General features: G+C 41.8%; 1 protein-coding gene and 1 long non-coding RNA gene across 8 annotated transcripts in view; one reads left to right on the top strand and one right to left on the bottom strand.

The window, feature by feature from the left end:
- Positions 1–22,050, bottom strand: part of SAMD12 (sterile alpha motif domain containing 12) — a 353,244-nt gene extending 331,194 nt beyond the window's left edge. For 6 of the 7 annotated variants that reach the window (XM_039853707.1, XM_039853709.1, XM_039853711.1 and 3 more), the window contains exon 1: positions 21,891–22,050. In XM_039853707.1, the coding sequence (XP_039709641.1) occupies positions 21,891–21,903 (13 nt within the window). In that variant the 5' untranslated portion in view covers positions 21,904–22,050. The remainder of the gene's footprint in view (positions 1–21,890) is intronic. The other variant, XM_039853706.1, reaches the window with a different exon arrangement.
- LOC120595553 (uncharacterized) overlaps positions 21,506–26,285 on the top strand; it is a 28,316-nt gene continuing 23,536 nt past the window's right edge. Inside the window, exon 1 of the long non-coding RNA XR_005650902.1 lies at positions 21,506–21,744. This is a non-coding gene — a long non-coding RNA (uncharacterized LOC120595553). The remainder of the gene's footprint in view (positions 21,745–26,285) is intronic.

The raw sequence follows: 26,285 nt of genomic DNA, 5'->3' as shown, positions 1-26,285 counted from the left end.
AATCAAGAAAAGAGTGTGCCCAGTGGCTGCTACTCCTTCAACCTGGAGCCCAGAATGAGATACACAGGGCAGAGATGACCCCAACCTAAAGTCCAGAACCAAGCCCAGGCTCTGCTGGCAGACAGGTGGAGAGAACTGGAGAGGGTGGCAGGTTTCAGACCCACAGAGGCCTGTAAGCCAGAGCAGGATTTTGCTCTTTATCTTAAGGCCAGTGGGAGATCTTTAGGATGCAGCTTCAAGGGGAAGCCTCCATTCTGTCCAGCTGCTGTCTGGGGTCCCACTAGACCCTTCAGAACCTCAGCACACCTGTTACAGAACAGGTACTACAACACTGACTATGTCAGCACACCAGCAGTGCTGACTTCCCCGTCCACAATGGTTACTCTGGTTCAGGCTAAAGACAACAGTGACTAAACTCTGGTCATGTCAGTGAGAATTCAGAGGAACAGATGTTTGAATCGATGGGTCTCATTCCTTTGAAAACATGGCCTCGACTTTTCAGAGACAGGATAAGAGGAAGGCCTCCAAAGCTAGGGGAGCCATGCTTAGCCATGCCTGTCTCAGAGCAGCTTCTGAATTCTTGCTCTGAAGGCAATAGAACTGACTCGGGGAAGCAGCTGGTACCAGAGGCGGTGGCTCTGCCAGCATACTAAAATAAACCAGAGAGTAACGGGCATTTCATCAGCCATAAACCCTCTACCCCCACTTGCATGGCTAACTCCTTGTTATTCGAGCCTCCACTTAAACATCTCCTCAGTGAGGCCATGCCTGATCCCATAATCGAAGTGGCTCTCCAGGCAACTCCCACCCTCCACCATTCTGCTTTTATTCTCTACGTGGCACCTGGTACTCTGATACTGAATGGCATATGTGTTTACTGTTTCCTCCAATAAAAAAAATTTAAGTCATGAGAGGAAGGGGCCCTGCCTGTTATAAAGCCAGCACATGGGCAGCATGCGGGGCAGGATTTCTAAACAAATGAGTGAACCGACAAGAACAAGATGCTCTCTTTTATACACATCCTCTCTGGTGTTTGTTTTCCTCCGCAAGACCGCTTCAGATGTTCACGTTTGATAGGGATCTTCAAAGTCCTTATAAACACATGCAAGCTTTAATGCATGTGCCTCTAGATTTTTCTGGGTAAAGGAACCCTAGTTTTCATCAGAGAATCAAAGAATCTCTATGTATTATGGAATTGTGTCCCCCCTAAATTCACATATGAAAGTCTTAACCCCCAATATGACTATAGGGATAGGGCCTTTAAAGGGGTAAAGTTAAATGAGGCCATACAGGTGGGCCCGAGTCCAATAATGACTAGTGTACTTATGAAAAGAGGAAGAGACAGCAGGGTTGAGTATGCACAGAAAAAGAGGCAATCTGCAAGCCTTTGAGGTCTCATGAGAAACCAAACCCGCCAACACCTTGATCTCGGGCTTTCAGCCTCCAGAATGGCGAGAAAATTAATTTATTTGGTTTAAATCACCCAGTCAGTGGTATTTGGTGATGGCAGCCCTAGGAATCTAGTTCCCTGTAAAGTTAATAACCTCTAACAAGAAACTACCATTTTTATTTGAGCACCTAGGAAGGCTGTGTCCCTTACATGTCAGCTCGTTTATTCTTCCCGAAAATATTACTGGGTGAAGAGGACTGTTCCCATTCCACAGGACCAGTAAGTAAAGTCAAGACTGAAACCCAGTCAATAGTACATCTTGGCTGCACATCAGAACTACCTGTGGAACTTGTAAAGTCATTCGTACCTGGCCAACCAGGAGAGACACCAAGTTAATTGGTCCCCAAAGAGCCCAGGCACAAGGTACTTCTAACAATTAGCTGAAATTAAGAACCACTGAATAAGGCAGCCACAATCCCAAAAGCTTATGATTCATGATTGCTGGCCTCCCCAGGTACTGATGGCAATTGTCACTGTAACTGCCCGTCAAAAGCTCCTCCTCATAACATGCTCAGTGAATCCTTGCTATTTTCTATCAGGCCACCTCCATTCACGCTGTTTCCACAACAGCCCAATATTTGCTTGGTGATAATGCCCTCCCCGCTTCCCAGTCTTTCCTGTTCTGGTAGGATCTCAGCCTAACTCCAGGGTTTAAGTATGTCAACTGGCCCTCAGCCAATGAGCACATGCCATTATCTCTGATCACGTGACCTGTGCTGTCCAATCAGAGAGACTTCTTCACTGCATGAGAATTACTGGAAGAAGACTTGTTCTCTTTCCTGCCAGATGTGTAAACAGAAGGATAAAAAAGTAGGAAATGCTGTAGCAGTCCTCTCAAGATGAATGCCTCCGCACAAATAAGGCTAAGACAGCAGAAGAGGAACCAAGAAAAAGAAATGGAGTCCAGGTGACAACTAGAAATCTGGCTCAAACCTTTCTCAAGGATATATCAGCAACTAGATTTCTCAGTTAGGTGAACTTACAAAGTCTCTTTGTACTTAAGCTCGGTTGAGTTGGGATGGGATTTCTGAGACCTCCAATTCACATAGCATGTGTCATGTCAAACAAGAGCCTGGTCTTTTGTGACTAGGAAGGTCTTCAAATGTCAGTAAAGTGTGGTGGTTTTATAACCATGTGCATTAGGTAAGAAATGTGGATTTTATCCAGAGTTCAGTAGGTGTCCCCAAAAGGTTTTAAGCATACGAATTTCTGTTTCCAGATTTAAAATACTGTTTCTGTAGAGAATATATTTGTGAGGTTCAAAACTGGAGTCAGAAAAACTAAGTTCAGAGGCCCTTGGGTTGTTCAGGTGGGAAGAGATGAAAGCCTAAGTTAGGACAGAGGTAGTGAGGAGGAGAGAAGGAGATGGGTCACCCAACCATGTAGAGCAGGGACTGACCAATTTTTTCTATAAAGTGCCAGATGGTAAATATTTAAAGTTTTGCCAACCATACAGCATCACAGCTACCCAGCCATGCCATGGTAGTGCAGAAGCAGCAATAAACAACGTATAACTATGTTTCAATAAAACTTTAAGAAGTGGTTACCTCTGACTTAGTAAAATGGGTCCAACTTGGTCATTGACTAGAAGTAAGAGAGGAAGGAAATAAAAAGTCAAGGGAGCTGCTAGGTTTGGGGATCTTTATGTTCTCACTGTTTGGTCCCAGAATCACAAATTCATTGAGTCAGTTAATGTCAAAACAGGATAGAAACTCATTAAAATTATGTAGTTCAACAGCCTCGTTTTATTGCTGATGATATTGAGGACAAGTTCCTCTGAGGTGGTGACTCGTTCGCAGCACAAACAGGACTAGAGTTTCCAACTCTGGTGTGAACAGTATCTCTATTGCACTACACTTCTCTCCTCCATGCCTCTAGATAAAAAGGTTTTTCTCTGTGTCTTGAGACCACCACGTTACATGTAATAATACTGGGTATTTAATAAATATTACTATACATCTATAATGTGTCCAAGGACTACTGAGAGACTGTCTCCTATCTCAGGAAACTTAAAATCTTATCGACATTATACACATTTCCTCCAAGCCATTTTTGTGCTGATTTTTTTTTTTTTTTTAGATCTGATATTTTTAAGTGGTTGTGAAACATATATCATACTTCTTTGCTCTAAGGATTATTCACTTTCTAATCTGAACAATGTTTTATGTTAAAAGCATACAGAGAATTTATTCAAGCCAAGAACTAAAGCACTGCTTATTCAGCCTCATGACAAGAAAAGAATAAATCACAGACATGCATTATCAGAATATAACCACAGTCAACTCCAATTGAAGACCAAAAGAATCTTATGAAAAGGCAAGCAAAATGCCTTGTGACTGTTATGCAAAACCAAAAACCATACGAAGAGAAAGTCCAGAAGAAAATATGGCAAATACTAATTAATAGTGGCTGTTTTTTGAAAGTGGGTCCATGGAAAAATTTTTTTCTCTCTACTTTCCAAAGGATATATATAATATGCATGTAATTACAACCATTTTGAAAAGTTAATTTAAAAGGTAGGAAAATGTTTCTGTGCTGCATTTTTTAAATTCTTGAATAGTATTTTGCTCTAGAATATTAATAGAATATATTAAATTAGGTAAAAAATTTTAAAGACCTTTAGGTATACAACAAACTCTGCTTTCAGGTCTAAATAGCTAATATAGCTTTATAACTGGATAAATTATTTTCCTCTTCATGCCTAGTGAATGACTAAGTACTTCCAGACGCCATACCCTCCTCACTATTATCCTAGATTACAGAACAGCTCCCTTTTTTCTCATTTCCTGACAAATAAACCCAACATGGTTGGCTAACTATCATACGTTCAAGTTTTTCTGGACAATTATCTTTAAACATGGTTGCCCTAATCTCATCAGGAGACCATTTTTAGTGCCGTGGTCTCGCTCTCTTCCTGCTTCTTTCAGGGAAGGTAGAACCCACTGATCTCTCCCTGAGAATGCGAGCCCGGATGTCAAAGTGGGGGACAAAAGCAGTATTAGAGAGCAAGTAGCTGAATCCTTTGGTTTGACAACTGGCTTTTCCGGGCCAGCTCAGTATCATCCAGCTCTCAACCCCATTTCCACTGATGAAGGACTGGTGGGCAGACACAGAGGGAGAGGGAGAGGGAAGAGAAAAAGCCAGCTGGGATGGAAAGAGGCACTTATGTGTACGGCCCCTGGGGACATCTTTCCATCTTAAGTTCAGAAAGACCCCATCAGCACTAAGGAGCAGATAGGAAGGTCTCTAGGAAGCAGTCAGCAGAAGGCATGTTTAACTCAAGATCCTAAATGCAGCAATCAGAACACACAAGTACATGCAAGTTCCTACGAGTGGTCAACCAGTTCTGTACGCCAGCCATCGCTTTCCACTTGCTCTTTTCAGTCCAATTTATGATCACCTCAATAATAACTCTCAGTCCCATCTATAAAGAAATAGACCCTTGCCCCAAGAAGTTCCATTAACAGGAAACCTCTCTTTCAGGGCTGAATCTATTTTGGTTTGCATGACTGCCTTTGTCAAATCTGAGTGTGTACACATGTACTACGGCACGGAATGGAACTTAGGAAACTTGGGCTTTTTCTACATCCTATTATGAATTGTTCGAAAGCCTGATGCATTGAGCAAAATATGAATTCATTCAGCAATTATCTTCCGAGCACCTACTATTCACCAGGTATTCTTCTAGGCGTTTAAATACAACCATGGTGCGGGGCGGGCGGCGGGTAGACAAAGATTATAATTGTAGTGGTAAGAAATTTCTAGTTAAAAGAATCATCTTCAGCAATGAGAATCCCTAGAAAATCTACAGTTAGATTGTTAATTTTCTTAGGAATAATAAAATATACCCAGACTTAGAACCTTATCTGGAAGTTACTAATATAAGTAGGTAAGGGCACAGACTGTGGAATCAGATTTTGGAGTTCAAATATTGGATCTTCTCTGAGTAATTAACAAGCCTTCTTCTCCCAAAAAAGACCTAAACATTCTGACATAGGAAGATCCCTCTTCTTGTCCTAAAAACACCCAGTTCATCTGACAATGAAAACCATGACTGACAAGCCCCATTCGTACAGAGAGCTTTCGAAAAAAATTTATTTTAATGGGGCCACTCAAATATGAGCAGACAGCCTAATATCTACAAACATTTTGGGGTCTCTAATGTGAAACAATACCGGAATGAACAAATGGGAGGGAAAGACTTGTAAGAAATATGGAGAGCAAAGTTAACTTCAATTAAAAAATTATAATATTTGCATTAACAGCCTCAATGAAATATGAAAACATTATACCCACAGGATAAAATTAGGTGCTATAAAAACTTCAGAAAGAAAAAATTCTTGAAAAATTAAAAATGATAGAAATTATAAATGCCACAGAAGCTTGAAAGATAAAATCAGTCTACCAGAAAACAACAAAAAGAACTGAGATGAGAAATAGGAAATAGACTAAAAATATAAGAACCACTCCAGGACACTTATCATCTCAAAAACAGCAGCTAGAGAAATAAAGTACAGAATGAATTAGATAAAAATAAATCAAATAATTTTTTTAAAATTCCCACTAATGGATGACATGAGTTTCCATTTTGAGGTACCACTAACTACACACACAATACAATGGATAAAAATAGACTCACACCAAAGCCTAATCTCATGAAAGTTCTCAATATTAATGACAGAAATAAGATCAAATAATTTCAAGAAAAATGTATATTTCAAACAAATGATCAAGAATGAGAAGGCTTCAAATTTCTCAAAAACTAGACTGGAAACAGGAAGATATTAGAGGCTTCAAAATTGTGAGGAAAGAAAATTTCCAACTTTTAAAACTAATCAAGTTATCAATTAAGTACAACGGTAGAATATATACTTTTTGATATGTGTAAGTAAATTCTCCGAAGAATGCTTCCCATGTACCTTTTCACAGGAGGTAACTAGAGGATGTGCTCCATTAAAACCAAGGGGAAAACAAAGAGGAAGACAGGATCCTAGGACAGGGGAAGATGTCCGACACAGAGACACCGAGAAAGGCACTCCGAGGATTACGAAAAAAGAAATTTTAAACACAACAGCTCTGAAGCAAGTCTAGAGAACAACCGGACCAATTTGAAACAAATCAGAATTCTTGTGGGGCAATTTCTTCAACAAGACGAAATGAACAGAATATCTAATGTGTGAACATATTGGGAAGAGATTTAACAGAGAAACTTTTGGTTGGAATTAGTGATAAGTTTATAGGACACGAAGGAAACAAGAAGAAGATAGTGACTAATTTTTAAGTTACATTCAAATACAATAAAAATAAAAGCTAAATTTTTAAGTTTATAAAGTGTTTATCATACTTCCCAGCACATAGTAAGTACTCAAAGAATTTAGAATCTCTTATGAAGTGTTTCTTAGTAAAAGAAGAGTTAGGAGTGAAGAAATTTTACTCAGACAGGTTACTTAGGCAAAGCCTGTTTCCTCATATGCAAAATGGGAATAAGTACAATTATAGTAGGCGTTAGAGAAAATGTTTATAAGCCACCATCCTTGGTACACAGTAAAAATATTTGTCTATATTTGCATATATAATATTTAGGTGTTTGATCGCCTGAAAAAGAAATCCTAATTTCAAAACATTTAACACTAAGAGGACATGCAAAAATAATGGCCAAATATAAGAAATGCAGTGATTCTGAATGTTTACTTAATCAAAGATTTTTAAGAATATGCCTGAACAGCCTCCCAAGCATAACAAGAAAATATCGATAAAACCTTAGGGAATGACTAGATAGACTAGGAGACCAAAATGAAACTCCAAAGTAAAGAATAGGTAGAAAATCTCGTTAAAGGAATATACTGAAAATTAGAAGAATAAAATGCCTTGGCAATAATCAAATAAAAGTAGTGCATGTGAATGATCAATAAGTTGTAATAAAGGGCATGACTTAAATGTGTTACAGCTGTTGAGTTCTACGACTGACTTGGATACTGTCTTCTCGTCCCATCTAATAGATATGCCTTCATAAGAGGTAAGTATTTTCTACGGCCCTGAGCTCGACGATGACCATCAACAAGTCACAGGGACAGAACTGACAAAATGCCTACTGAAACTTGGACAAAGTTGTTTGTTGCCCTCTCAAGAGCTCCCATCACTGCTTTCATTAAGTGGGCATCTGTATCTAAGAATGAGATTCATCATTGTGCTTACACACATTTACAAAAAAAAGAGGGGGAGAATAAAATGCATTAATTTTTATCAACAACTAAACAACTATTTAGATTTGCTAGAACGACTTAAGTTACTCCAGGTACAGTGAGTTACTTACACAAAGCCCAGATGTGACTTTTCCCTACAGTGATTTAGAGAGGGACCGAAGTGGCTGACTCACTTAGTGGCAACAGAGTAGCCACTGAACTCATCTGAACTTGGGTTTGAATTCTTATTCCAACATTTTCAGCTGGTGACCTTGGGGAATTTAATCTCTCTGGGTCTTAATTTTTTTCATGTAGAAAATGGAGATATTAATAACTGCCTCCTGGGATTACTGTGAACAGGTAGGACATTCAGAGTAAACAATTATCAGTATGGCCTGGGTCCCAGCCCACTGGGCCACCTATTGCTATCAATCACCAGTACAGTTGTACCAGGGTCCACTGGCTGAAGAGCAAGCCCGGCTGCTGGTATCAGTAAATGCCTAATAAATGTTAGCTATTGTTATTATTAGTTTCTTATTTGTGTTTTCACGATTTTTCTTTCTAGGGTGAATATGAAGGATTTTCATACCCAGAAAAAAATATGTTTTTAAATATTACTTGAATGTAGCTATTTAGAAGATATAGTTATGGAGAATCAAGAAAACATTGGGAGAGGAAAAAAAGCGGAGGGGGGGACTTAATCTCTCACTACTCGAGCCAAGGGTTAGACGCCTCCAGAGGATCACAAGAACTAGAGCATCACTCTGCTGCCTTCGTCCGTAATTTAAGAAAAATTCTTGATCCCTTTTAGAACATTCTATTTGCAAACCCCTTCAAAGTAGGCACTGTGCCATCCCTTCCAATCACAGCAACAATGACAGAAACTGTAATAAAAAGACTCAAATCTAAGCTCTGCCACTAATGAGTTATGTGACCTTGGGCAAAGGAGCCTTCACATCCTTATTTATGAAATGGGAACAAGAGTGCCTGTTCCAGCTGCCAACGGATCAGCCGTGGCTCAAATGAGAAACTGTACTTTGGAAAGCAAGAGTGCTGTGTAAAGCCAGGGCAGTATGATTTCAATGATGACGGCCTTGGGGTGAGGTCCAGCGAACACGCGGGTGCCAAAGCTACTAGCTATTGAGTTTCGATTAAGAAACCCTGGCCAAGCAAAGGTCAGAGGGAGGCAGGAGCTTCATGGGGTTGCAGAGAGGCACTTAGCAAGCAACAGACCGTGCTCCGGCCAGGGAAAATCACTCTCCCTTACCATTAGAATCAGGGACAATGGCCTCAGCGCCCTGGAAACCTAAATCTTAAGGCCTTTAAAAGCAGGAAGGGGGCAAGAAATAGGAGACGAAAATGGAGAGCACATTCTTATCTTGGTGAAATGGTGAATGGGCCAAGTTTATTTTCAGCATCTTCTTCACCTTTCCTGACATTGCCCCTACTTGCTATTGTTTTCCGAAAACTTCAAACTCACGCTATAGGACCAGAGTGCCCTTATGGTACCCGCTGGCTGGCCTGTGTGCCCATCCCCTGCTCCACAGGCAAGCACCCACTAAGGCCTAACATCTCCAGAAAATGACTCGTGTTCTGAAAATTATACCTTCCCCCAACAATTGAGAATTAGAAGCCCTCCTATTCCATCCTTCTCCTACCTGGAGTTAGTGATTTAAAAATAAACTAATATACAAGAAATTGTCAATTACCCACATGTTCTTATAGGTCATCCTTAAAAAAATTTTTTGGGAGATATAACTGACATAACAGTATATTAGGTCATCCTTTAATAGCCAAATTGTTAAAGAAAATTCTGAAGATGATATCTTAATCCAGGATTCTCCAAAGTGTTCTAACTAGGAAATTAGATAGACACCTGTTGTTTTTATCAAATTTCTGCTCTGCCGTTAACTAGCTGAGTGACCATGGGCAAGTTACTTAACATCTCTGTATCTCTTTTGCTATTTATAATAGGGATGATAATGGTACCTACCACATAGTTGATGTGAAGATTGGGTTAATATATGATAAGCAGAATAGTGCCTATCACGTAGTACAGTATTAATACTTTTTAGTTATAGATTTATTTTACAGTTAACAACACTCCTTATCTGCACCCCGCACCATCCACATTTCCCAGAAAGGACATCTCCTCTGAGAGATAATACACCTAAACTCCTGATGGCTCTTGCTCTAACAGTTACACTTTCTATACTTTGTATCTTCAAAATCTCCCTCTCCACTGTAGCAATTCACAGTCTATAAACACTCAAATATTTTCTATCTTAAAAAAAAAAAAAGGTTCCTTTCTACTTGTTTCCCATCTAGATAAGGCCCTTTGTCTTCCAACTTCTCACCGTGTTGGCAACTTCCTTGACCAGGATCTTCCTACAACTATTTCTCCCATGTATTTCCTTCTTTCCATTTCTATACATTTGCGTCAAGAATAGATTCCTCATCACCCATTTGATCTTTGAACTGCTGTAATATGGATTTGCTTCCTTATTTCATCAGAATGCCTTTACCATCTGACTAACCTAAGGGCATTTCCCCCGCACACACTTTGCTGGCTGTCTTTGTACACCAGGTGATGCTGACACACTCCATTTTGAAATGGTTCCCCTACTACCTGCTTCAGCTTCCTCATTCCCCCCACCACCCACCGCCGAAACGCTGCAGCTGCCTGACAGTCATGCTTTGCTCACACAAGGTCTCCCTCTCGCACCCACCTAATCTCTTGCCTTCGACGTGTGCACAGAAGGACGTGAGAAGAACATGTGACCCTATGGGAGAAAGGCATTCCAGGTGGGAAGAACAGCATAAAGACACGGTGCACTGCTTGGCCAGCAAACAGCTGATCACTGGCTCCTCGAATGTCAGGGAAGATTCTTAAGGAAAACCGTGGGAAGTCAGCCTGGAGCAGGAAGGCAGTGACATCCTGGGAAGGTTAGGATGCTAAGGAGCCTGGACTTGATTTTATCGGCAGTGAAAAGCCCCTCGGGAGCTGGGAGCAATTATGTGTCTGCCACACCTCACAACTAAACAACCCCAAATCCAATGTTTCCCCCTACGAAATGTTTCCCGGTTCTGTTCCTCTGTGTTCCCCTTGTCCCTTGTCGTCTTGTGAATTCTGCTTCCTTGTTTTTTTAGTCTTTCCAAACCCGCCCTCCATGGTCATTAGTTCACTTTTTAAAACAAACAAACAAACAAACAAACAAATCCTCCAAGAACTTCTCACAGGGAGCCCAGGGTGGTGGAGGGGTCCATTGCCGTGGGCTTGGTCGCTCCTCTGATGGAGGGAGAACAGAGCCCCCCTGCAGCCTATCCTGCCCATGTCTGCACCTTTTTACTGAATCCATTTACCACCGGGGCCTTGAATTTGCGACTCAACTATAAGCCCTACTAGGGAAAGGTGCATAGCCTTAGATTCTTTTATATTGCTCACTGCTTTTCACAGTGCTCGGCTTATCACAGGTGCACAATAAATAATCATTATCCACATAAAAAAGAAATGCACACTCATGTGTGCTGGGTACACAAGTGAATCTGGAAAACAGCAGCAGCAGAAACAGAACCCCAAAGACCTGGGGCTCCTTACAAAAAAGGAAACAACTGTAGAGAGCCAATAGCAAGAACAACATCTTAAGAGATATGGGCCAACGACCTGAAAAGGTTTTCCCTATCACAGAGCCCAATTAAGTGATGTTTTGCTTTATGATAATTTTTTTTTTCTTAAATTACTGACTTTTCTAAAAGACGGCTAATAAACTAGAATCAAACTGGAACAAAACCAGAAAGCAACCCAGGACAGTGATAAAACAAGGACTCTGGAATGTGGCAAGGTTGGCAACAGAGTCCAGGCCCAGCACAAACCAGCTGTGCGGCCACAGGGAAATTTCTTCTCTAGACCTACAGTCTCTCAACTATGGAGTGGGGAAACCACCTAGCCCACCGCCTTATGAAAAGCAACGTCTTTTCAGAGGCTGGCAAAAAATAACTAGTTCTCGGTTTACTCAGCATAGTTGAGTATGCCTTCCATGTACCAGACATGGTTATAGATAGGCACTGGAATGTATCGGAGAATAAAAACGTCAAATGCGTGTTCGCATGGAGCTCTTCTTACTCATCCTTAGCCCTCGTGAGAATAAAATGAAAGCCCCGGTCCTTTCCCCTGTGAAAAATACACGTAGTGCCATGTATGTTGTGCATACGGTTGTAAGGGAGTCAATGACCACATGAAACCTTCGGTCCCCTCTTGTGATCTTAGATTAAGAACCTGCCCCAAATAATTTTTGACAAAAGAGCCAAAAACATACAGTGGAGAAAGGAAAGCCTCTTTAATAAATGGTGCTGGAAAGCTGCCTGTTAAAAGAATGAAACTAGACTATTGCCTATCACCACACACCAAAATTAACTCAAAATGGATTAAAGACCTGAATATAAGACTTGAAATAATAAATGCATAGAGGAAAACATAGGAACTAAACTCATGGACCTTGGACTTAAAGAGGATTTTATGAATTTGATCTCAAAGGCAAGGGAAGTAAAAGCAAAAATAAATGAATGGGACTACATCAAACTACAAAGCTTCTGCTCAACAAAATAAACTGTCAACAAGAAAAAGAGACAACCATCCAAATAGGAAAATATATTTGCAAGCAATGCCTCCAATAAGGGCCTAATATCCAAAATATACAAAGAACTCATACAACTCAATAACCACAACAACGAAAACAAACAATCCAATTAAAAAAATGGGCAGAGGACCTGGACAGACACTTCTCCCAAAAAGACATACAAATGGCCAACAAACATATGAAAGATGCTCAACATCACTAACTATTAGGAAAATGCAAATCAAAACCACAATGAGATACTATCTCACACCTGTTAGAATAGCTGTTATTCACAGGACAAGTAATAACAAGTGTTGGAGAGGATGTGGAAAAATAGGAACCCTCATACACTGCTGGTGGGACTGCAAATTGGTTCAGACACAATGGAAAACAGTGTGGAGGTTCCTTAAAAAAAATAAAAATTGATCTACCACATGATCCAGCAATCCCTCTACTGGATATTCACCCCAAGACTTCAAAACATAAATTCGAAAAGATATTTGCACACTGATGTTCATGGTGGCCAGGATATGGAAGCAACCTAAGTGTCCTACGATAGATGATTGCATAAAGAAGCTGTGGTACATATATACAATGGAATATTACTCAGACATAAGAGATGAAATACTGCCATTTGCGAAAACATGTATGGACCTTGAGATAACCATGCTAAGTGAAACAAATCTGACAGAAAAAGTTGAAAAACCACATGATATCACTTATATGTGGGATATAAACCTAAAAGCAACAAATGAACAGGACGAATAAACAGAGACACATGGACAATTGACGAGGGGTTATCAGTGGGAGGATATAGAGGTAGATTGGGCAAAAGGGGTCAAATATGTGGTGACAGAAAGAAATCTAACTATGGGTGGTGAACACACAATGAACTATATATATGCCTTACTGTTGAATTGTACACCTGAAACTTACAGGATTTCGTTAACCAAGGCTCCCACTGTGCACAGACACAGCGGATGACACGCCCGATTCTAAATCTGAATTGCACAGGGCTGCAAAACAAGCCTGGCCCCTGCCATCCTCCAAAAAATCACACAAGAAACAGAGTCAACTAACCTCTTCTTAGGCTTCACAAAATGAAGTCCACAATTCCCCTCGGCAGGCAAGACCAATTCCTCTCATGAGCAGGCAAGTCCTCCTGCCCCCCACTCTAGTTAAATTCACCTTCTGTGCCCTCTCAGGCATGGTCTTCCCGTTCTAATCTTCATGTCGTCGCCTTATTTTCTCCAAAGGCAAGTCCTCTCTCACCTGTACTGCTTTCCTTACCTGTTTTTCCATCACCATCACAACAAAATAATAAATCAATATCCAGAACGTGACAAATTCTGGTGTTATTTAATATAGAAGGGAATTTAACAGCTTTCTTCTGGATGTTAAGACCATGTTAAGCATTTCTAGGCTACATCCATGCTTGAAGTCTTAACCGACCAGGAAACCAGACTGTGTCTTTTACTATAGCAACACTCCATGCTCTTGTATAATGCAGCTCACGGGACCCACTTCTAGAAAGCTGCTTCCTTCTAATCCCATCCAACTGCCTGCATAGTCCCCATTAAGTCTTCCATTCTTATGGGGTCCTCATTATCAGATGATTAATACAGAGAAAAAAATCCAAAATTGAAGAAAACACGTGTGAGGCACAGTAACTCTGGAAGGCTAATCCTTTCTTTAAAAAACTAAAACACACTCTATGACTCAAAAATCCCACTCCTAGCTATTCGTACAAGAGAAATAAACTCATGTTCACACAAAAACCTGTGAACAACTGTTTAAAGTGGTTTATTCAACATTACCGAGAACTGGAAACCAATCCAAACGCATTTCGATTGGTGAATGGATAAACTGTGGTAGATCCATTAAATGCAATAAGACTCAGCAATTAAGAGGATTAAACTACTGATAACGTGCAACAATGTGGGTGGATCTTAATGAATTACTCCAGGTGAAAGAAACCAGACCCAAAAGGCAACGTAGTATATCATTTATATGACAGTCTAGAAAAGGCAAAAATATAGGGACAGAATTCAAAGCAGTGGATGTCAGGGGCTGTGGTAGAGTGAAAGGGCACATGGACTTTTTGGGGTGTAGGAATTGAACTTGATTGTGGTGGTGGTTACAAGACTGAATACATTGTGCATGTTTGTCAAAACACAACGACAAAAGGTGAATTTTACTGTATGTAAATTATACCTAAATAACTCAATTTTAAATGTTTTAAAATACTAATATAGAAGAATATTGAAAATAGGGACTCAAGTTTCAAAATCAATAGTAAAATAGATCGAACGATCCTGTATCTTGAAAAGAGAAACTGAATTTATCTATTTGACCAAAATTAGACTATAAATGTGTAATTCTTAGAACAAAAAAGAATCTACTTATTTGTTATATAACTTCCACGAGATTTATGTCAGCAGGACAAAATATTTTTAACTTCATGTTTGACTTTTCATAGCCCATTTATAAAGATAGATCATTTCTTCCCAATCTGTTTCAGGGTATGTTTTCACCAAAGACTTCTTTTAATCCTTAGATGGTCTAAATATTTTTCTTTAGTGCCTATCAAGTCAGCATCTTAGGTCAATTTTTTCTCTAATGGTTATCAGGCTTAACTTAGCCAACTTTTAACTGGGTCACAGCTGTATGATTCCATCGGTTTTCCAATGTCACTTTCAGAGAGTCCATAAAATTTCCCCCCTTTTGAAAGATCTGAAATTCCTCTTTGCAATCGATTTACATACGTATTGTATTGTACACATGGGTGCTCATCAAAAAGATCCCAGTCTACAAAATCGTGGGTGCTAGCGTCAAGTAAATTTTCGGAGGGGAAAAATTAAGTGAAGAGTCCTTAAGAATATACTCATAACAACGTTTACTTCCCTCTGTTACCTCGCAACCATGGGGTACCAGATAATAAATCAAATAATACATTTAAATATGAGAGCCCTCATATTTTACCAATTACGTTTTGTTGGTTTTATCCCAACTCTGGATAAACTACATTCCTTCATTGAGCAACTAGTGTGGTACAAGACACTATACCACCATGGGGCCTTAACAATTACTTTAAGTGTGGTAGGACGATAAGGAGACAGACAGCATCATCATCATCTTATCCAATGTTTACTGAGTGTTTATTGAGCAACTACCAGAATGGGTCCTAAGAGCGTTCTTAATACTAATATAATAACCCTCTCAACATGCCTGAGGTCATTACCATTAATATTCCCATTTGATTGATGAGCAAAGGAGTCTCTAAGCTGTCCAGTGAATTGCCCAGGCCCACACGCCAGGTCCTTGGCAGCGCTGGGGTGCATACCCTGTTTGCTGCAGAGCTTGTACATTTAACAACAGCACTGTGAGTGTTATGGCCCCCACATTGTGACATGAGCAGGCCTGAGCCCATTCTGTGGCCCAGTTCTTCAAGTCAGCAGTAGCTGAGGTTCGATCCACATGGCCAATCCACAAACATCTATCAAGTCACTGAAAACTGGTGTTCTGTCTAGAAAACCCCAAAACACCTTTCACAGCAGCAAGAACAGCCGAGAAGCAAAGGAACTGAACTTGCCAGCTGGCTCTTCCCAGTCCCAATGCCCTTGCAAAAAGGCTGCTGAACGCAGAGGGGCGGCCACCCCTGTCACCCAACAGCTGCTGCCCCTTCACGCTCTTTGCTAGAGGAATGAAGCCACACAAGCAGCTTCTTGCACCCACACTTCAGAAAATCAGACTAAATATAGCCAAGTGTGCTCTCATGAGCCAGCTCAGAGCTGGTACTGCTGCTACATTACACTTCAGAAAACTGGGGAGGAATCAGTTTGATTTACAGCAGAGCAGCTTTCTTTCTTGCTCCTGTGGTTTCAAAAGGACCATACGCAAGATCTAACTGGGCTGTGGGGAGTGCTGAAGGTTTGGCCAGGCAGATAATAGAGCCTGTAGGAAAAGGAACGTACCAGACATGACTTCAGGGGCGTCCTCACTCACTTTGCTGCCCATAAAGGGCTAAACCACCACAACACCAGGACTTGGGGGGTTTGCAATCCATTATGTAGATCATACACCACTGTTTTATGCCCTTTCCCCCATTCCCCACCCATCAGCATCCAACTAAAAGCTCACTCAAATGCTACCTGCTTGGTGAGCTTTTCCCCATCCAGCTCAGAACTCAATGCTCCACTTGTTCTCAGACCTCCCACGTTATGTCTCTTGGACTTTTATTTAGCACTTATATCATTCAGCCTAATCTGCTTCTCTGTCTCCTTCGCCAAAGTGGAGGGGGCGGGGAGAAGATTGTGCTAAGCTTCCTTTTTCATTAGATTTCCCCCAAATCTAGTAGAGTTCCTTGAACACAGGCAGTAGTACTGCTTACCAACAGAAAATGCAAAACCTGAGTGCTAGCAGAAGAAAGTTTGCAGTGAATCCCCACCCCTCTCCTAATTAATTAAATGCACATCTGACACTCCCCAGAGTTCAAGGACCAGGTTCAGACCCCTGGCTATTCCTCCTGTGACAGGTCACCACAGCACCTACTGTGACTCAGCATTACAGAACACAGCTACCTGCAAAGGTGCCACACCATCTCCCCGTATAAGCAGCAGCCCTTGCCTCTTCCGGCATATGGCATACAAGTATAGCAAGACACGGGAAAGGAACAGAGAGCTGAAAGGAATTCGGAAGGGCTGGGTCAGGCATCGCAACAGTGGGATTAGACCGAAGCCCTGTCTGAACTGGCTGAGAGGTCCTGAGAAGAGAAGGGAGTGGCGGGAACCATTGCCACAGCAGGTTGAGGCCCCGCTCAGTCACCAGATAGGAATTTTTAGTGATGGGCTTCTATTCACCACTGTCATATCCTAAAACTGTGATTAATAGAAACTGCTGGTGTGGAAAGGTCATATCTTATGAGCTAGAGAAAGAAATGAGAAAAAGAAAAAAAGGACTCTTGGTGACGAGTGAAATGGAAGAGAAAGGGGTAGCGGTTAGTTGCAGAGTCACGCCACGGCACTGCACAGGTGAGCAGCTGTCAGGGAAGCCCGTCCACAGTCCCACTGCTTTTACGACATGTATATACTCTGTAACACAGCTGGCAGTTCTCCTTAAGGGTGGAAGGGGGCTATGTGGAATCAGGAGCACCCATAACCCTACCACAAATTCATTCAGTCTTCCATCCGTTCATTCATTCATCATGCTTTGTACGGGGTCTACCGTGGGCCAGGCCTAAGACAACGCCAGACCTCAGGAAGCACCGCCAGGTAAAAGAGTGATGTTCTCAACAAGGAAATGCAGGTGTGTTAGCGCCAAGACAGCAATCTTCCTCCTTGCTTCATCTGTCACACGAGAGGAAATCCACGAGAATGACACTTCCGGTCTGTCTTTACTCTCTCATGGGCTCTTCTCAAAGAAGACAATGATTGACATGCAAGTCTGGGAAAGGGAACAATGCATAGGTGGCTCAGGCCTCCCTCCCTCCCTTAAGGTCCCACCTGCCTGTTGTGGGAGCCCATATTCTCTCTGCTCTCTAGCTGTCATCATTACAGAGTCAAGTACTCCTGTGAGGGTAAGTTCACTGTTGGAGTATAATATTAGCAAGTCCACTTTATCACCCAATCCAAAGCCAGAAAGAAAATAACCCATGTGGCCTTGTAATAAACATGACGTTTTTATCTCCCATTGAGTCTCTGTGATTCAGTTCTGAATTAAAGCAGAGTACAGAACCATCGTTTCGAACTGCTTCTCTTCGCTATAAGTGTCTATTTTGTTTGCCCTTTTCTCCAGCCAGTTATTACTTACTTATCCTTACATTTTGGTGATAAGCAGTTTTTTGTTTTACTCTTTTATGGGAAATAAACTGTGGAATCCAAGCATTTAATGACCCAGAGGCCATTTGATAAGCCAATTTGTGCACTCAGGATGGAAAATTCAGATTCCCCAACACAAATGTCATTTAGAGCACATCGGCTTCCATCTGAAATCTTCGAGGGGGGGATGCTGAATATTGGAAATCATTTTTCTCCCAAGTAAGAGAGGCTACTCTATTAGATCTAGAATAGAAATATTATGTACAATATTCGTCCACCCCACTTTACTTACACAGCTCTGAGGATGAAGCCAGGAGAGGAATTGGGGACAAGTAGGAAAACTCTTCTCTTGCTTCATTTATGAAATAACCACTGTGGTCCTTCAAGGACCAGGCCCCAATCTTGGAGTAAGGTGATCAACACAGTCCCTGATAAAGCTACTTTCTCCTCTCCCCGTTTAATGCTGCAACTCACTTCTGTTAGTTAACATCGCCTCAATGGACACAACCATCTACATAGTCTTTCTATGGAGAATGGATTACCCTGTGCTTTCTGTGTCCCATGTCCCCTCTAGCGGTCTTCCAGCAATTTCAGGTAATTTATGACAATGCAGTGGTTTGTTAAAAAGGCAATGGATGCCAATATAATCTCAATCTGAATGCAGACCGTCACAGGTTCTATGGCCAGAAAACAGAACTCAAGGATGTCCAGCTGCCCGCTGGGGCAAGGCTCTGGTCAGGCCAGGGAACAGAAATAAGATGATGTAATTAAATCCAGAGAAGAAAACGCAAACCAGGGTAATCATAAAATAAACAAAGGGAACTTCTTTTTCTTCTTAAACTCAAGGCTACAGGTTCAGCAAAATGAATGAGCTCCTTACTTGCTTTTAACACTTTTAGAAGTTTAAGCTCACTTTAGAAAACAGGTTACACGTCGCAAAATCCTTCTAATTTGAAACTAATTAGAAAAGACAGGATACAAAACATGTGCCAAATAGTATAACTGTTTGTTTTGTTTGTTTGTTTTTAAACCAAGAACGGGAGAGAGTGCGGGTAACATTTACTGAGGATCCTTGTTCCAGGCACCCTTCCTTAAGTCCTTTCCTTTATTTAATCCGCACAATTTTCCTGGAAAGTAATTAGTCATGTGCCCATTTTTTTCCACATGTAGATATTAAAGCTCAGATGTTAAGTAACATATATTTCCTATTCCAGTTCTTCTGCCAACATTCGTTATTCTCTGAATCAGTGTTTCTCAATGAGCTTCGAAACACTGGTTGTTACTTGGCATTGGGTTGGGGACTTTGTATGGGGTGACCATGCACACTGACAGACAGTTAGCATCCCTGGCCCACGAGCACAAAAGACCAGCAGCAACCCCCAACAGCAGTCCCCGCGTATCCCAAACATGTCTTAGGAGGACAACTACCCCTCAGATAGGAATCACTGCTCTAAAAGAGTCTTTGAGTATCAGGACAAAAAACTGAAGTGAGGGGCATGTCCTTTTGCCCCTCCCCCGCCCCCACTGCCCCTGCCCTTTCGAATTTCTCAGAAGCCCATTATTTTATGGCATTTGTACTCCTATGAAAACCCCATGAACCGTTATGGAGTCAGTTACAAAAGCTCTATGAATTTATTTCCCATGCATTCCAACAACATTTATTGAGTACCTATATGGATGAGTCAGGTACTGTGCTGTTGGCTGGAAATATAAAGTCAAACTGCATGGTTCTAAGCCCCCAAGGAGTTACATGCTTATGGTCCAGTGACAGATAAGTATGGTGAGTGTTAGGATAGATGTAAGCACAGGTGCTAGCTAGGAAAGCTGAGTGCAGGCATCTCCCATAGACAGGGCAGAGTGCTGGGAAGGCAGAAAGGCTGGCTAGGTCCAGTTCCCAGAGGAAGTGAAGTTTTTCCTGAGCCTTGAAAGACCAAATGAGAGGAGCCAAGAAGGGCCCATTCCAGGCAGAGAAAACTGACTTTGCAAAAATCAGAAGAGAATCATACCTGTAGCCAAAGTTTAAACTACTTCCTTCATTCTTCAAGTAGAGACCTCATTGTGATTCAAACTCAGGATCTCCTATTTACTAGAAAGGCATGTTAGCCAAATAAGTCACTAGAAATAAAATAAGCTCTCCTCAGTCCAAAGGTTTTTCCTTCCAAAGCCCTTATTTTGTAAGGTCTAACCCACCAGACAAGAAATATGACTAATTCCATACTTCGTCCAGTGAGCAGGAAATTGCTTTCAACTATATTGCGCATTGGCAACCAGTGTGTGTCCAGCATTGAGGACACAGAAAGATGGGGAAGAGGTGATCATCAATGTCATCTGAGGAGTGAGGTAGTAGGGTGTCAGAAGATCGATTTTACCCTTGGCCTCAAGCTCAGAATGAACTTTTTTCTTTTTTAAATCTGAAGTCTTGTCTCACTTACCAACAATTATAACATGCAAAAAGCCAGATTCTCCCCCTATTACATTTGCACAGATAACATAGAAGAGCCTTTGGCTATCTGTTTTTTCAAAGTCAGAGATGTTATATATAATTAGAAAATCAAATATATAAATAAACGTATTAGATATGGATTACTAGAAGTGGCCAGCTTGGGGATCTCTGAACCCAAGCTAGCCCAAAGGCAATAGTTTACAGAAGCTGGGTTGTAGCTACTTCAGGGTAATTATAAAGATCAAGAGTCAGATTAGTTTAGTTTCTCCCACCTGGGGCAAGGAGGGGCGATTCTAAGCCAGCCAGCCCTGTGTTTCTTTCCTGCCTCCAGCCTACAAGGAACAGGCTCATTTCCCCTTGGCATGAAGCCTGATGTAACTGGCGGGCATATGCCCTCGCTTTCCTACACTGCACCCTTCCCCTCTGACCTGAGACGCGCTCAGGAACCATAATTCTGTAGGTGAACTACGCTCCCCTTTAGTCCCATGGTCATTTCATTTTATCACGCAGTTTGTCCTCATTCGACATCAAGACCAGGTCTGGTCCACATATTACCCTAACCCCCATCCCCGGCCCCGAGCCCCAGAAACTACGCGCTCAACAAGAAAGCCGAGGTAAGAGAATCCGAAATGAAAACTCGAGATTTGTCACAAACCGCCTGTCCCTGCTTTCAACCAGGAAGTTCGCAGAAGGAAAGGTGGTTGAGCCAGAACTGCAAAGCTAAAGGCCAAAATTACACCAGGAAAGAGGAAGGTGGTCTTCAAAGAAAAGAATTCACCCAAATCGAATAGGTTGGTTGTCCTTTTTATTCCTAGTTGATCCCATTTCATTTCTGTAAACTTTGCTAACCCCGGAGGGCCGTATAAACAGAGACAGGTGTAGGGGCACCTCCACTCTCGGGGTTCATCTGCTGCCGTCCCTGCCGGGTGCACACGACAAGGGGCCCTCGACCCAATCGCAGTCCATGCTTCCCGATGACGCACCTGGCCAGGGTCCTCCCCCACGTGTGGGGGGCAAAGCGAGCATCCCCAGCCCGGTGGCCCCCCCAGACAGCCCCGATGGGAGAGAGCAGCGAAAGGGGCACCTGGGGGTGCGACCTCATGCCGGTCTCTCTGACTTTCCCCCCATTTCCAGCGCATCGTTTCACATTAGAGACACTCCAACCTTAAAGTCCTGCGCACCTACGTGTCTTTCCAAAGCAACTGACTAAAGCGCCTACTGGCCTTTCGTGGCTCAGGTGAGTGCCAAGAGGTGTAGGAGGAAAGGGCCCGCTCGCCACCACCCTCTTTCCTCTCCTCCCCACGTTCCCTAAGATTCACCAGGGATGTGTGTATTGGGGTGCGCGGGTTGAGAGGGAGCTTAAAATGCCCAAGCGTCCCTTACCTTCCACAGCCATTCTCTCAGAGCCTCCCTAACGCATGCATAATTTTCTCGGCCGAGGTACTCCTCTTGCCCCGCGCTCCCCCCCTCCTCGCGCTTTCGCCTAAAAATTCTGCGCTCATCTGCTCCAGGACCAACCTGCCGCGGTCACGCAAAGCGAGGCTGCCGGCTCCCAGCTCGGCGCAGGGCGGCCTGGGAAGTGTAGTTCCCCGCCTTCATTCCTACCCGGGAAAGCGCCCCAAGTCTTGCGCGGGGCGCGGCCCCGCCTCCACACCCGGATGGCAGCTCCAGTTTCAGCTGCTCCACCTAGAGCAATGCGTTCTGGAGGGTCTCGTGAGCAGACCCGGGGACCCAAAGAGGTGTCAGAGACCCAAGGAGGTGTCAGGGACTACATATTCCAAGATGCCGTGCGCTGGGTTTCGTTCCGCGCTTAGAGTACAAACCCGTGATTGAGATCATCCCTTCAATTAGAAGGGGGTAAGCACCTGGCAGGGGTCGCGTGGGAGGCACGAAGCAGCAGGGTTTCTGGTGTGATCTTCCGAGCGTGTTTTTTGGCTTCCTTAGCTACCCATTTAGTGAGAAGAGAGCCAGCAGCGGGCTTTGGTTCTCCGCCTGGGCCAGAGAGTCGCTGCACAGGGCGCGGTTGAAATTTGAACCTCTGCGCCCCGGGATGTGTGGTTTGGCCGAATCCTGTCAGGTGATAAGGCTGATCCTCTCCGTGGTTCAAGTGGCTAACACTTAACATAGGGGTGGAGCACGGTTTAAAAATCCCGAATAGGCATCTCCCCTAAGGGGTTATTTGGAGCAAAATCTAGGAACCAGGATTCCACCTGAGGATGTCTGACGATGGAAACCTGTGTGGCTTCCAGGGTAGGAAGCTTTCAGCTCGCCCGGCCTGGGACCTGTTGGCAGTCTGTGATAGGGCCTGTTAATTAACAGCGCCTAAGTGCTAGTGTTCTTTCAACTTCTGAACCTGTGTCCTAATTCCAGGTGCTTGGGGGTGCTTTGAGCGCACAGGTAAAAGAGTCCCGTGGAGAGTAATAGAATTCCAGAGCTGGTAGATACTGATAAAAGTGAAGTTCCCCAACTTTTTTCCCCCTGCGTGTGGAAATACTGATGCAGGTAGAGGTAACGGAATGGCTTTAGGAAGAAAACTGTCTGGAAACTGCATGCAGTAAGACTTGTAAAGGCCTTGAACTCGGAAATGCACGTGGTACCACTTCCACCCAGCGCCCAGCATTTCCGCCCCTCCCCCATGTATAGGTTTAAAAACGACTCTGGAAAATAACTCTTAAAGTACGAAGATCTGATTGTTTCCATTATCATAACTACTTAGATTTTCTTGTTCTGTCTTGGTCATAAATTTTAAGATTTTTTACAATTTTATTTCTCTGTGTGCACGTGCATACCTGCTCTTCTTACCACTAAGTACCTATGTGCTTAATCCTCCTATTGGGTAATATGGTTGTGTCTGGGTCTTTAAAAAAGACCAGTGTGCATCAATTAAATGCCCTTGATGATACTCTGAATTCACACAGCTGTGTGCAAATCAAACCCAAATCTTCCAGCCTTGGTAAAGAGAGACCTATTTAGTGAAATACAGTTGCCAAAATAATTTTTACAACCACATATACAACCAGGCATTCCAAAATATGGAAATAAAACTGAAATCCAAGTGCTTCTCACCTCTCTCAAGTATATAAAATCACCAAAGCATTCATTTCCTTTGATTGAATAAATGGAAAAGAAAGTCAAGGGACCACAGGCAGTATCAATAGTTCTCAACCTTGTCTGTGCATCAGCCTTTTACACATTCCTAAGCCCCACCTTTGTCTCAGAATTTCTGCGGGTTTGGGTAGGTATACTTAAGTTTTTAAAACCCACAGGTGATTCTAACTGCAGCAAAGGTGAAAACCTTTGGTTTGCTTAAGCTTTTAAGAATCTGGGTGATCATAAAATGTAAAAATCACTGAAATTCATTTTTAATTTTAAAAATCTCATTTCAGAGGAAGTCTGAGATCTTTCCTAACTGATATGCATTCCAGTTTAAGTTTCATTTTTAGCGTAAATGTAAATAAGATGTGAAGGAAATATTAGTTTAATCATATGGAATAGCCAATATTTAGCTTTTTTCTAACCTATGAGTGGAGCAATTTTGTGGTTCAACCTAATGAAGGATAAGCAGCAGTTACTCAAGGGTTTTCAATTACTGCTGAATATTAAAATCACCTGGGGAGCTTTGAAAAAATAATAAGTTCCTACTAGAATGGCCAAAAGAAAAAGACAGAAAATACCAACTCTTGGCAAGATTAGGGAGCAGTAAGAACTCTTATCTACTCTTGCTGTTGTGAAAATTGACACAACCACTATGGGAAACCACTTGGCATATTAAGCTGAATGTAAGTTTATCCCGTGACCCAGCAGTTCCACCCCTAGATGTATGTACCAAACAGATACACATACACATCTTTTCCAAAAGACATATACAGGAGTGTTCATGGCTGCGTTATTTGAATAGCTACAAACTGGAAACAACCCGAATGTTCATCAACAATACATTGGCTAAATGCATTGTGGTATAACCAAACCGTCCTCCATAGCAGGAGTCGGCAGACTATGGCCCATGGCCAAACATAGCTCCCTATCTATCTTCATATCACTCATAAGTATAATTTTTACATTTTAAATGGAAAAAAGTCAAAAGAATATTTTGTGATATATCAAAATTATAAAAAATACCTACATAATAACCTCAGTTTTACTTTTTGGTCTGCAAAACCCAAAATATTTCCTATCTGGACTTTTATAGGAAAGAGGTTTTTCAAACCCTACTATAAAGTAATGAGAATGAATAAATTACAAGTGCATACAACAACACTGATGAATAATATGCATTAGTTATCTACTGCTGGTAACAAATAGCCCCAAAATTTAGTGACTTAAAATAACATTTATTATTCTCAATTTCTGTGGGATGAAAATTTGGACACAGCTCTGCCTGAGGGGTTTTTACAGGCTACAATCAAGGCGTTGGTTGCTCTGAAGTCATCTGTAAGCTCATTGGGGAAGGCTCAGCTTCCAAGCTCATAATTTCAACAATTGAAATCTGTTGGTGGCTTTCAGTCCATCACAGTCTGTTGGATGGAGGGCCTCAGTTCCTTTCTGGCTGTTGGCCAGAGGCCATCCTCAGTACTTTGCCACAAGGGCCTCTCCAACAAGGCAGCTTGCTTCATCAAAGCATGCAAGCTAAGGAGGCTGTAGAATTGTATAGCAAGATAGAAGTCACAACCTTTTGTAACCTGATTATGGAAATGCCATCCCCTCAACATTGCCATATTCTATTAGTCAGATGCCAGTTACTCAAAAGGAGAGGATAAGACAAGGCCATGAATAACCAGAAGTGAGGATCATTGAACGTAGTGGTAGACGCTTCAGAATGTTGAACAAAAAAAGCCAAACAAGAAGAAGTACATGTGATGTGATTCTATTTATGTAAAGTTTAAAATGTAGAAAAACTAATCTATGGCATTGGAAGTCAGAATAGTGGTTCCTTCTAGTGTGGAGGGTGTGGTCAAAGTGGGGAATAGTTACTGGAAGGAAGCCCCATGATGGCATCTGGGTTGTTGGGGGGGCGTTCTGATTCTTGAACTGCATGCTGTTTATTATACATGTGTATAATGTTTGTGAAAATGTATATGTGTGATTTGTGGAAGTTGCTTGCGTGTGTGTTGTACTCCAATAAAAAGATTCAATTAAATATAATAAATGACCCATTTATCAGCCCCTCTTTGATTATTTTTTTTCTTCTCTTTCTTCGCCATAGCAAAGTGACAGTTCTGTTCCATTTCATTTAAAAAGTATGTTTTGAGGACTTACTATGTGCCAGGTGCTTGCATAGAAGCTTGTGATATATGGTAGGCTGTGTGCAGAGCTGAGAAATATGTGCCACAGTTGAACATAGCATTTCAGGCATGACATAGGAAGTTCATTTACTCATGAAGTCGCATCTGATACACAACTAAATTTAACGAAGGAGAGTCAGCACTCAGGGTTAGATTCTCAAGTGAAAGTATAGAGTAAAAATTAGGAATGAGCAACTTTGTGCTTGAAAATGCCTTATGTGGCCCCTTGAAGTATAGAATATGTAATTTTATGTATACAGTCCTGTAGAATAATTTCCTAGCACACCAAAATTAGAGAATATAAAGGAAAAACTACTGGGAAAGACTTTATGCGAATGACTATATATTCAAAACAGTCAACATTTAAAATAATCAAATTCTTAGTTTTGAATGGGGGCATAGTTAAACAGTTTCATATTTTTTTCTTCTTTTGGACTTCAATACTTTAATATGCTGTAAGATTTTTGTGAGGATTAAATGATAATTAAAGCTTCAT

This window comes from Pteropus medius, unplaced genomic scaffold (assembly GCF_902729225.1).
Source record: "Pteropus medius unplaced genomic scaffold, Ma_sr-lr_union100, whole genome shotgun sequence".
Classification (NCBI taxonomy): domain Eukaryota; kingdom Metazoa; phylum Chordata; class Mammalia; order Chiroptera; family Pteropodidae; genus Pteropus; species Pteropus medius.
Note: the sequence above shows the minus strand (reverse complement) of the source record. Positions and strands in the feature narration are given on the sequence as shown.